This window comes from Prionailurus bengalensis, chromosome A1 (genome assembly GCF_016509475.1).
Source record: "Prionailurus bengalensis isolate Pbe53 chromosome A1, Fcat_Pben_1.1_paternal_pri, whole genome shotgun sequence".
NCBI lineage: Eukaryota > Metazoa > Chordata > Mammalia > Carnivora > Felidae > Prionailurus > Prionailurus bengalensis.
The window spans coordinates 111,989,354-112,002,679 of NC_057343.1; the positions used below are offsets into that span (position 1 = coordinate 111,989,354).

Genomic DNA, 13,326 nt, shown 5'->3' on the forward strand with positions numbered 1-13,326 from the left:
AAACACTTTTCCCAAGGTTTTCAATATCAACTCATGGCTAAACTCATGGTGGCCTTCAGAACTGGAAAGAGTTAACTAATTTTATTGAAACTATTAAACTTACCTATCTGGTGTTAAAATGATTATTAAAGTTAGCACCTTTGTACTTAGAAACTAGAGGTTGATACTATTCATTAATTTTAGCTTCTTCTATACCTGAGTTAGAGTTCATAAATAGCAGAGGCACCTACAAATAGATTTTAATTCTTCATAAGCAGATGTCCCTGGCATTTATCTTTTAAGTCTTTAAACTGGGGGGCGGGGAGGGACAAACTAAGATTTTTATTTTATTTTAGTGATTGTTCTCTAGACTAAAGCATTCATTCTTTAATTTATGTCACCTTGAAATTAATTCTAGATTCCATTTTGTTCCATACTTTGGAAAAAAAGGTTTTTTATCCTCATAATTTAAATTTTCTTTAAATAGTATTGATTTGGGTGATTTTTTTTCAGTGTGTACTGCTCTTTAGAGGTTTTTAATGCTGCTCTTGACTTCTGAAATCTCAGATAGTATATAATTTTATAACGTGCACAAAGGACCATTCATTTTAGAAGTTCATAAAAGTATTTGAAACTTAGATGTGTTCTGTATATTTAAAAACTTGCATTATATGAAATTTTTATTTCAACATTTGACATTTTTCCTGGACTGTGGATTAAAGTATTTGGAAAGTTACCTTAAATTTCAGATACCAGCTCAAATTTTTCAGAAATTGTAATGGTTGTTCTAGTTTGAATATTATTAATAAACTTCCTTTTTTAGGTATTACACCAAATACCAATAATGGATCTATGGTGGTTCACAATAGTTATGATGAAATTGAAGGCGGTGGCTTTTCAGGTGAGATGCTATGAAAGTTGTTTTTGTTTTCCTTTGCTTTGCTTTGTTTTTTTTTGTTTTAGTATGTGTTCATTATAGGAAACAGTGGAGAAAATTTGATAATCATGTCACACAACAGTACCTCATGTTAGCATTTTTGGTCTCCATACCTTTAGATTTTTTGTTAGTTTTTTTTTTTTTTCCTTTCAGAATTGGGATCATGGGCTTTATTATTATGTTACAGCTATAGAGTATTTGTATCAATTAGATCTACTCAAATGTATTTAACCAGTTTAACATTTAATATCTTTTCATTGAAATTGCTTTGAATTAGAATTTTAGTCTGAATATAAAGTTTTGGAAATGATATGGAAGTAAATTAATCATACCAAGCTTATATAGTCTACATTAACTTGATTTTAATCATTGCAGTTGCTTTGTTAGCAGTGTTTGTTAGCAATGTTTATTTGTCTTACTTTGCAAAATTGATGGATGAAAGTATTAAATTACCCAGTGGATTTTAGAGTTATAATTCAGTGGGTGGATGTGTGTATTTAAAGTATTCTGGAATATAAAACAGAACTTAAAAGTTACCTTGTTTCTAGCAACACCACAGCATACTAATAAGAATCCCACAATGAACCGAAGTGTTGGGTATTCATATCCCTCCTTACCACCTGGTTATCAGAACACAGCACCACCTAGTACAACTGCAATGCCACCTTCTTCCTTGAATTACCCAAGTGGGCCACAGGGCTTTAATCAGGTAAACTTTTTGGTGTTTTGTTTTTGCTTTTGTTTTTGTTTTTACCATTTTTCCATCTTTTGATTTAAATTGTGTAGACATAAAAAAGTTTTAGGAAGGTGTAATGAATTTTTTAACCAATTGGAATAATGGATATTTCATAAGACTCATGTTATATTATATATTTCCAGAACCAAAATATTGACCAGGAAATCTAGATTATAGTTTTGTTATTTAGAGTGAAATTAAGTAACCAATTCCTTATACACTTCTGTTTTCAACTGAAGACATTATAAAGGCTGTTTACTTTGAAATTATATTATCTTTAGACTCCCTTAGGTGCTAATCATTTAACTACAAGCATGAGTGGATTAAGCCTCCATCCAGAAGGGCTAAGAGTTATCAATCTTCTTCAAGAAAGAAACATGCTTCCATCAACACCTTTGCAGCCTCCTGTTCCAAATTTGCATGAAGATATCCAGAAACTCAATTGTAACCCAGAGTAAGGCTTCAGATAGCATTTCTTATTAAATATGACATTTATTCTAGAAGTTTAAGATTTTTTTGGAGTTTCATGTATTATAAACATTATATAAATGTTAATTTTTGAAAATAGTTTTGCATACAGAAAAAACCTTAGGAAATTGCTTACTTTAATTGGTATCTGAAATGTTCTAACTCAAGAAATAGAGTTGTAACTTACAAGCTGATTACTGCTCTTATCTGCTCTACTGGGACTCTGATACTCATTATCATTGTGGTGAACAAGTCCAAAGTATGGGGATTTGATTCTACATAATCCTTCATTTGCTCTCATCTTAAATTGTTTTTGTATAGCAAACAGAATTATGATATTCTTTTCTCCCTTCAAATGGATCATTAGTTTAAATGTATATGGTAACAACTTTCTGATAAATTGAATTTTGTTATTTCTATTATTTTTTTATTTAAGGTGTTTTTATTAAAGCCTGGGTCCAGGGGGCGCCTGGGTGGCGCAGTCGGTTAAGCGTCCGACTTCAGCTCAGGTCACGATCTCGTGGTCCGGGAGTTCGAGCCCCGCGTTGGGCTCTGGGCTGATGGCTCAGAGCCTGGAGCCTGTTTCCGATTCTGTGTCTCCCTCTCTGTCTGCCCCTCCCCCGTTCATGCTCTGTCTCTCTCTGTCCCAAAAAATAAATAAAAACGTTGAAAAAAAAATTTTTTTTAAAAAAGCCTGGGTCCAGGACCCATGGACAGAAAGAGCTGCCGTATTTTGTCATATTAAAAAAAATTTTTTAATGTATTTTTGAGAGAGAGTAAGAGAGTGCATGCGTGCACACACACGGGAGGGGCAGAGAGAGAGGAAGACACAGAATCCAAAGCAGGCTCCAGGCCCTGAGTTGTCAGCACAGAGCCTGGTTCTGGGCTCAAATCCACAGACTGTGAGATCACGACCTGAGCAGAAGTTAGACGTGTAATCGACTGAGCCACCCAGGCACCCCACGAATTTTTTTTTTTTTTTTTTACATTTATTCACGTTTGAGAGACAGAGAGACAGAGCACAAGTGGGGGAGGGGCAGAGAGAGAGGGAGACACAGAATCCGAAGCAGGCTCCAGGCTCTGAGCTATGAGCACAGAGCCCAATGCGGGGCTCGAACTCACAAACCGCGAGATCATGACCCGAGCTGAAGTCAGAGGCTTAACCGACTGAGCCACCCAGGCGCCCCAAATTTTGTTATTTTTAAATAGTCTTTTTAGAACGTTCAACAAAACAGGTCTTTTCAGTAATAAATTTAAGTTTGCATTTGCATATTTGGGTCATCACCTTGTAATTCCAGTGTAATATAGATTTATATAAAGGAAAATAAGTCATCTGTTAGTCTGAACTGTCTTATGCACAAGCCAAGCCAAAAAGAGACTTTATTTTAGTTATATAATAGTTGTAATTTTCTACCCTCTCTTTCTGAATAGGACTTAAATATTTAAATGGGACAACATTTGAGAGGACCTATTGAAGTGTTCTTTGTAATTTGATCCAGTGTTAAATGTACCTTTTGGAGTTTTTTTTTTTTTTATCCAAAAATAATCATAACAACAACTGACACATGATTTTTACTTTGATACAGGTTATTTCGATGCACGCTGACTAGCATTCCTCAGACTCAGGCCTTATTGAATAAAGCCAAACTTCCTTTGGGACTGCTGCTTCACCCTTTCAAAGACCTAGTGGTATGTTTCACTAGTGAAAGTAAATGTTTTATGGGAAATTAACTTGATGGTGAGGAATTTTCTACAGTAATGCAAGAATCACTTGTAGAATTTATTTGAGCTATCTTTAGGAATTTGACCACTGACAGGTTCTTTTATTTGTAATTCAACCAGCACTTTTATTACCAAACACTTGAAAATGAGGTAAAATAAGTTGAGTTTTAAAAAAATTCAAGAGGAGCAGGAGGCATCACAATCCCAGACTTTAGCCTCTACTACAAAGCTGTAATCATCAAGACAGCATGGTATTGGCACAAAAACAGACACATAGACCAATGGAATAGAATAGAAACTCCAGAACTAGACCCACAAACGTATGGCCAACTAATCTTTGACAAAGCAGGAAAGAACATCCAGTGGAAAAAAGACAGTCTCTTTAACAAATGGTGCTGGGAGAACTGGACAGCAACATGCAGAAGGTGGAAACTAGACCACTTTCTCACACCATTCACAAAAATAAACTCAAAATGGATAAAGGACCTGAATGTGAGACAGGCAACCATCAAAACCCTAGAGGAGAAAGCAGGAAAAGACCTCTCTGACCTCAGCCGTAGCAATCTCTTCCTCGACACATCCCCAAAGGCAAGGGATTTAAAAGCAAAAGTGAATTACTGGGACCTTATGAAGATAAAAAGCTTCTGCACAGCAAAGGAAACAACCAACAAAACTAAAAGGCAACCAACGGAATGGGAAAAGATATTCGCAAATGACATATCAGACAAAGGACTAGTATCCAAAATCTATAAAGAGCTCACCAAACTCCACACCCGAAAAACAAATAACCCAGTGAAGAAATGGGCAGAAAACATGAATAGACACTTCTCTAAAGAAGACATCCGGGGGGCGCCTGGGTGGCGCAGTCGGTTAAGCGTCTGACTTCAGCCAGGTCACGATCTCGCGGTCCGTGAGTTCGAGCCCCGCGTCAGGCTCTGGGCTGATGGCTCAGAGCCTGGAGCCTGTTTCCGATTCTGTGTCTCCCTCTCTCTTTGCCCCTCCCCCGTTCATGCTCTGTCTCTCTCTGTCCCAAAAAAAAAAAAAAAAAAAATGAAAACGAAAAAAAAAAAAAAAAGAAAGAAGACATCCGGATGGCCAACAGGCACATGAAAAGATGTTCAGCGTCGCTCCTTATCAGGGAAATACAAATCAAAACCACACTCAGGTATCACCTCACGCCAGAGTGGCCAAAATGAACAAACCAGGAGACTATAGATGCTGGAGAGGATGTGGAGAAACGGGAACCCTCTTGCACTGTTGGTGGGAATGCAAATTGGTGCAGCCGCTCTGGAAAGCAGTGTGGAGGTTCCTCAGAAAATTAAAAATAGACCTACCCTATGACCCAGCAATAGCACTGCTAGGAATTTATCCAAGGGATACAGGAGTACTGATGCATAGGGCCACTTGTACCCCAATGTTCATAGCAGCACTCTCAACAATAGCCAAATTATGGAAAGAGCCTAAATGTCCATCAACTGATGAATAAATAAAGAAATTGTGGTTTATATACACAATGGAATATTACGTGGCAATGAGAAAAAATGAAATATGGCCTTTTGTAGCAACGTGGATGGAACTGGAGAGTGTGATGCTAAGTGAAATAAGCCATACAGAGAAAGACAGATACCATATGGTTTCACTCTTATGTGGATCCTGAGAAACTTAACAGGAACCCATGGGGGAGGGGAAGGAAAAAAAAAAAAAAGAGGTTAGAGTGGGAGAGAGCCAAAGCATAAGAGACTGTTAAAAACGAGAACAAACTGAGGGTTGATGGGGGGTGGGAGGGAGGAGAGGGTGGGTGATGGGTATTGAGGAGGGCACCTTTTGGGATGAGCACTGGGTGTTGTATGGAAACCAATTGGTCAATAAATTTCATATAAAAAAAATAAAGTAAAAAAAATAAAAAAAATTAAAAAATTCAAGAGGAACTGAATAGAAGTACCAAAAGAAAATAAATAAATCAACCATGCTATTTTAAAAAGTTGTAAATTATTTGCCCATTTAAAATACTTTACCCAGTCTTCCAGTTCTGCCATTCTGGGAGTAAATTTCTTCCTTGAGGAAGCTGTTCCCTCTGCTAAAAGGGAAAAACAGAGAAGATGTCCACTTTTATCCTAAGGCTCTGAGACCTTAACATATGGACCTTGATGTTTTTCAGAGGATTAATACATAAGTGAAGTAACTTTCCCAAAATGAACTTATATTCAGGCTTTAGAACTTTTAATATGTAGGATAAACTTTAAATAGGAGCATAATTGGAGAGTTTGAGTATTTAAATATAATTTACTCTTACCTTACTTTGTCACAGTAATTTTATGAGAACTTGGTAAGCCTCTTAATGTAATATGAAGAAATCCTAATAATTTCCTTGGTCATTTCATTGATCTTAGAATGTTGATCCTTACTTTACCATCCATGTGAAAAATACACTGGATATTTACTATGTTTGATTTATAATATAAATACCTAATGAGAAAATAAATACTTAAAAATTTTTTTAATGTTTATATATTTTTGAGAGAGAGAGAGAGACAGAGAGTGAGCAGGGGAGGGGCAGAGGGAGAACGGGAGACACAGAATCTGATGCAGGCTCCAGACTTCAGGCTCTGAGCTGTCAGCACAGAGCCTGACGTGGGGCTTAAACTCACCAGCTGCGACATTATGACCTGAGCTGGAGTTGGATGCTTAACTGACTGAGCCATCCAGACACCCCAAAATAAATACTTGTTAAAGGCAGAATTTAATGAGAATGCTGCTGGAACAAACCAGTAGTTTTTAAAATTAGTACATTTCATCCACATAATTTTTTTGTGTGGCAGTTTGAACACTTCTTTTTACCTTTGTTTTTTTCTCCAAAATTATAGTATTCCAGAAGTTACCTGGAAGGTATGGATTAATGTTTGGCCTTTAGACGTAATGATCACTCCCTTTAAAAAATTTGTTTTGTTTTTCTAGCAATTGCCTGTGGTTACCTCCAGTACAATTGTGAGATGCCGCTCATGCAGGACGTACATCAACCCTTTTGTCAGCTTTCTTGATCAAAGGAGATGGAAGTGTAACTTATGTTACCGAGTCAATGATGGTATGTTCTGGGTTTTTTTTTTTTTTTTTTTTTTTTTTTGAAACTTTTTCAAATTTCTCCTTGCATTGTAGGGAAAGCCAATAAGACAAATGTAAAGTTAAAAAAAAAACAAAAACACAACCCCAAACCCTTTCTTACTTACCTGTAATCCTTCCACTCAGAGATAACTTCCATTAACTTTTTTCTGTGCATTTATACTTATATATAAAAAATTGTATACTTTTTGAACAAAAAGTGTGATAATATTCTGATACTTTTTTTTTACATTTATTATATTGGGTATATAATAAATGGCATATTTCATGGTATTATTTAAGCCTATAATTTAAGAAATATTTTTATTTAGAAACTGTCCCATGCCTTTTCTCTAGGGTGAAAGAAATAAGTCCACAGAATAGCTGCGATTAGCTTCATTCAGTGCAATAAGGAGGGAGGTGGGCAGTGCTAGAAGGTTAGTTGAATGTAGTTTTTTCAGTAATTGAGGAAGAGGAGATCTCTTTCAGAAGCTGTTAACAGTTTATATTTAAGGAATTTCATCTAACCAGTAACATTTTATTAGGATTAGAGAAGAAAAAGGGTATGCTGCTATCCACATTGAAAATTAGGTCTCTGGTGTACCTGGCTGGCTCAGTCAGTACAGCATGTGACTCTTGATCTCAGGGTCATGAGTACAAGCCCCATGTTGGGCATAGAGCTTACTCAAAAAAAAAAAAAAAAAATTAAAAGTAAAAAAAAGAAAATTAGGTCTCTGGAAGGAAATTCCATTAAGTATTGGCAAATGGAGAATTTAAGAGATTTTTTAAAACCATTTTTATTGTTTATATTATTTAAGAGTAAAGGGAGGATAGTGTAAGAACATTATTTTTATTCTCTAATAATTCAGAAAATGTATTTATAGTGTTTAGTATGTCTTTAAAATCTTATGTATATGGGCTTCATTATGTGAAATAAAATTATAATAAAGGTAGAAGTTACTTTAGTATGCAGCCCAGACCATTTCATGAACTATGGCTTATCCTTTAACATATGTAGGAATTTGAGTTTCTAAACAGTTAATGGGAAGACAGGTGCAATGATAATTTAGAAAATATTCTTTGAGCTCTAGTGTATAGGCAACTGATGTTCCATAAAGGCCTCATTAATTAATGGAAGTGACCGAACTGTTAGCCTTCATTTAGCTTTAACCTCTCAGGTATTTGTGCCATAGTTTTCAAGGGGCAGCTGAAAGCTATGGGGCAGCCAGAGGCTGTACATTTCATGTCAGTGTTAATACTCGCGAATGGTTATGAAATTTAACACAAGATTTTGTCTCACATGTAAGATAATAATTAGTATTCATTGAATTTTTATCATTCTTGTAAGCTGCTTTAGTGAGAATTGAGACAAAGTGTAAATTAGAAGGTAGGAAAAGAAAAATCACAGTGGTAGTAGCTGTAAAATCATACTTAGTACTATTAAGTATGGGGGAAACTTGAATAGAACTCAAAAACAAAGTGTATTTATCCTTTAATTTTTAGTCCATATTGGCTTATTTATAAATCTTCAAAATAAGAAAACAGCTAAACACAAGATAAATTGACCTTAATCCTTTCAGTTGTATCATTGTATGTTGTTAACTTACATAGTTCCTGAAGAATTCATGTACAACCCTTTGACCAGAGTCTATGGAGAACCTCACAGAAGACCTGAAGTTCAGAATGCTACTATTGAGTTTATGGCTCCTTCAGAATACATGGTAAGCTAGCTTGCTTGCTTGCTTGCTTCCTTCCTTTCTTATTTTTTGAGAGAGAGAAAGCTATTGTGCACACGGTGGGAGGGACAGAGAGAGAGGGAGAGAGAATCCCAAGCAGACTCCACACTGTCAGTGCAGAGCCCAACGTGGGGCTTGATCTCACAAACCATGAGATCATGACCTGAGCCAAAACCAAGAGTAGGACGCTTAACCAACTGAGCCGCCCAGGCACCCCGCTTTCATTTTTTTTTTTTTAACTTTGCAGGTTTTTTTTTTTTAATTTTATTTTTTATTTTTTAAAATTTATATCCAAATTAGTTAGCCATCTAGTGCAACAATGATTTCAGGAGTAGATTCCTTAGTGCCTCTTACCCATTTAGCCCATCCCCCCTCCCACAACCCCTCCAGTAACCCTCAGTTTGTTCTCTGTATTTTATTTTATTTTATTTTATTTTATTTTATTTTATTTTATTTTATTTTATTTATTTATTTATTTTATTATTATTATTTTTTTAATTTTTTTTAACATTTATTTATTTTTGAGACAGAGCATGAATGGGGGAGGGTCAGAGAGGGAGACACAGAATCTGAAACAGGCTCCAGGCTCTGAGCTGTCAGCACAGAGCCTGACGTGGGGCTTGAACTCACGGACTGTGAGATCATGACCTGAGCCAAAGTCGGATACTTAACTGAGTGAGCCACCCAGGCGCCCCTCTCTGTATTTATGAGTCTCTTCTGTTTTGTCCCCCTCCCTCTTTTTATATTGTTTTTGTTTCCCTTATGTTCATCTGTTTTGTCTCTTAAAGTCCTCATATGAGTGAAGTCATGATTTTTGTCTTTCTCTAATTTCACTTAGCATAATACCCTCCAGTTCCATCTATATAGTTGCAGATGGCAAGATTTCATTCTTTTTGATTGCCAAGTAATACTCTATTACGTATATATAGATATATAATATACTCTATTATATATAATATATATACACTATGTGTATTATATATGTTTATACACACACACACACATACACACACATATACATACCACATCTTCTTTATCCATTCATCCATCGATGGACATTTGGGGCTCTTTACATACTTTTGCTATTGTCAATAGTGCTGCTGTAAACATTGTGGTGCATGTGTCACTTCGAAACAGCACACCTGTATCCCTTGGGTAAATGCCTAGTAGTGCAATTGCTGGGTCGTAGAGTAGTTCTATTTTTAGTTTTTTGAGGAACCTCCATATTGTTTTCCAGAGTGGCTGCACCAGTTTGCATTCCCAACCCTGCTTTCATTTTTTATATGTTATTGTATAAAATTATATAAATAATATATTTTTATATAGTATATTACTTAGTACTAGATTTTAAATAAAACACTGTGTCATCTTTTACCAAAATTGTATGCTTTTAAATTTTATATGTTGTTCATTACAAATGTAGTTAAGTATACAGGGGTAAATTTGAAAAGTAAAAGTGTAAAGTTTCACTTATATTTCTTGTGCATCAATCCAGAAACTTACAATATAATATTGGGATCGTGTTTACTTTTAAGTCACTTCCAACTTTTTCCTAATAATGCCATGATAAACACTCTTTCGCAAGTACTATTATACATTTGTATGAATATCTAAAGTCTTGCATTTTTAAAATAATAATTATGCCCAAGGTTAAATTAGCACTTTACATTTTACAGAATACTTACATTTAAAAACAGTTTCTTTAGTGTTTTATTTATTTTTGAAAGAGAGTGCTAGCAGAAGAGGGGCAGAAAGAGAGGGAAACAGAATCTGAAGCTGGCTCCAGGCTCTGAGCTGTCAGCACAGAGCCTGAAGCAGGGCTTGAACCCACGAACAGTGAGATCATGACCTGAGCCGTAGTTGGACGTCCAGTGGACTCAGCCATCCAGGCGCCTTAGCACTTACACATTAAAAAAAATTTTTTAAACGTTTATTTATTATTGAGAGACAGAGAGACACAGAGTGTGAGCAGGGGAGGGGTAGAGGGAGGGGGAGACACAGAATCCGAAGCAGGCTCCAGGCTCTGAGCTGTCAGCGCAGAGCCCGATGCGGGGCCCGAATTCACAAACTGCGAGATCATGGCCTGAGCCGAAGTCGGTCACTTAACCAACTGAGCCACCCAGGCGCCCCAGCACTTAGGTATTTTTGATCATCACAAACAACAGTCTGAAATAAGCCAGGTGAATGTTATTCCTGTCTGTAAGGTAGGAAAACAAACTTCGGTTAAGTGACTTGCTAAATATCACTTAAGTAAGTGGGAGAGCTTGCATAAAAATCCATGGCTTTGATTTGGTTACTATTTCACCATGCCATAATTTTCTCTAAATAAAGGGAATATTAAGATAAGACTTAACATGAACTTTTAGTATTATATTTTACCTTGTTATATTTTTGTAGGGTAATCTCCCTCTATTTGGGCAGTGGACGCCATTTTGGTATAGAAATTATGAGGGTGCATTTTCTTTTCATCACAGAAAAGTTCAGTGTAGAAGACAGTTTTGTGACATTTAAATGGTCAGTAATGGGGTGCCTAGGTGGCTCACTTGGTGGAACACCAACTTTGGCCTAGGTCATCATCTTGCGGTTTGTGAATTCGAGCCCTGCATTGGGCTCTGTGCTGATAGCTAGGAGCCTGAAACCTGCTTCAGATTCTCTCTCTCTCTCTCTCTCTGTCTGCCCCTCCCCTGCTCATGCTCTGTCTCTCTCTCAAAAATAAAATAAACATTAAAAAAATTAAGAAATAAAAAATAAATGGTAATAGTTTTCTGTAGTGTAGCTGTGTCTGTTGAATTACAGCCAAAAAATCAGAAGCCTCTGTTCTTTTGAATTGCTCTTTTATCTCCCAGGTTTTACAAAAGTGGCTTCCTTTAAATTTGTAAACTTGCTTATTGTAAGATGTTTTGCTCCTTCGTTACTTATCTCGTAGGTGAGAGATGCTATGAATTTGGCAAGTGATCTGTGCATAAAAATATAAAAGTTAGTATACCACATGCCCAGTTCTCATTGTGGTTTTTTGATGCTTTTTAGTGAATTGAAAACAAATCTTTAACTTTGGAATTTTTTATTTTATTCTATTCTATTCTATTTTAATTTTTTTTTCAACGTTTTTTTATTTATTTTTTGGGACAGAGAGAGACAGAGCATGAACGGGGGAGGGGCAGAGAGAGAGGGAGACACAGAATCGGAAACAGGCTCCAGGCTCCGAGCCATCAGCCCAGAGCCTGACGCGGGGCTCGAACTCACGGACCGCGAGATCGTGACCTGGCTGAAGTCGGACGCTTAACCGACTGCGCCACCCAGGCGCCCCTATTCTATTCTATTTTAAATGTTTGTTTATTTTTGAGAGATGTTTATTTTGAGAGATGGTTTATTTTTGAGAGATGTTATTTTTGAGAGATGGCAGAAAAGGGGCACAGAGAGAGGGAGAGAGAGAATTTCAAGCGGTGCTTGATCTCACTGTGAGATCATGACCTGAGCTGAAATCAAGAGTCAGATGTTTAACCAACTGTGCCACTCAGGCACCCCTAAATTTGGAATTTTAAAATATAGTTGTACTTTTTTATGGATTTTAGCTGAAATGCATTGGTTAAGGAACCAGCTCAGGCTAACTTGAGAAATCAAGTCACAGCTATAATTTTCCTATATTGTGATATATTGTGTACATATGGAAAAGTCTGTAAAACATAAGTGTGTAGTTTACCAAATAATAAATACCTGTGTTAGTACCACCCAAGTCAGAATTGAGCATTGCCAGTACTCCCAGAATGTCTTCTGATCACATTTTCTTTTCTTCCTGTCCTAGAGAAAAACTCTTCTGACTAAGGGCAATCACATCTTCATTTTGTGTTTTATAAGTATGTGTCTCAAAAAAATAAAGTTTTGCCTGTTTTTAAAATTCTTGTTATTTTTGTATTGTTTTCTCAATCCATTATTGTTTATAATTGTCTTAATCTATAGATAATGTTTGTTGTTTTGCTGTAAGTGGGCCAGACAGATGATAAGTTTAGATTTAATCCTTTGAGATGATTTATTGAGATCTTTCTTTTCTTCAGTTACGACCACCTCAACCTCCAGTGTATCTCTTTGTGTTTGATGTATCTCACAATGCCGTTGAAACTGGATACTTGAATACAGTTTGCCAGAGTTTGTTAGACAATCTGGATTTGTAAGTATCTTAATTCATCTTAAATTTGAAACTAGCAAAATGAATAAGTAGTGTCAAAATAGAAAAAAATGCTATATAATTGTGTTCTAAAACTCCATAAAATTGATTCGTTAACTTTAGATCTCACTTTCTCTGAGATACATAAATTTATTTTAACTTAAAAAAAAATATTTATTCGTTTTGAGAGAGAGTGAGTGGGAGAGGGGGAGAGAGAGAGAGGGGACAGAGGACCCAAAGCTGGTTCTGTGCTGACAGCAGCAAGCCTGATATGTGGCTGAAACCCACGAATCATGAGATCACGACCTGAGCTGAAGTCAAACCCTCAACCGACTGAGCCACCCAGGTGCCCCTTACTTTTTTTAAATGAAAAAATTTCAAACATGTAGTAAATAGAAAGAGTGTACTGAACTTCCAGGTACTTATCCCTCACCTTCAATATTTTTAGCGTTCATCTGTTCTTGCTTCATCTAATTCCTCCCATACATAA

General features: G+C 36.2%; 1 protein-coding gene across 2 annotated transcripts in view; it reads left to right on the forward strand.

Moving 5' to 3' along the window:
• Positions 1-13,326, forward strand: part of SEC24A (SEC24 homolog A, COPII coat complex component) — a 74,278-nt gene that overhangs the window by 28,828 nt on the left and 32,124 nt on the right. For both annotated transcript variants that reach the window (XM_043587918.1, XM_043587929.1), the window contains 7 exons: positions 803-880; positions 1,465-1,625; positions 1,934-2,106; positions 3,707-3,809; positions 6,798-6,924; positions 8,550-8,659; positions 12,727-12,839. In XM_043587918.1, the coding sequence (XP_043443853.1) occupies positions 803-880; positions 1,465-1,625; positions 1,934-2,106; positions 3,707-3,809; positions 6,798-6,924; positions 8,550-8,659; positions 12,727-12,839 (865 nt within the window). The remainder of the gene's footprint in view (positions 1-802; positions 881-1,464; positions 1,626-1,933; positions 2,107-3,706; positions 3,810-6,797; positions 6,925-8,549; positions 8,660-12,726; positions 12,840-13,326) is intronic.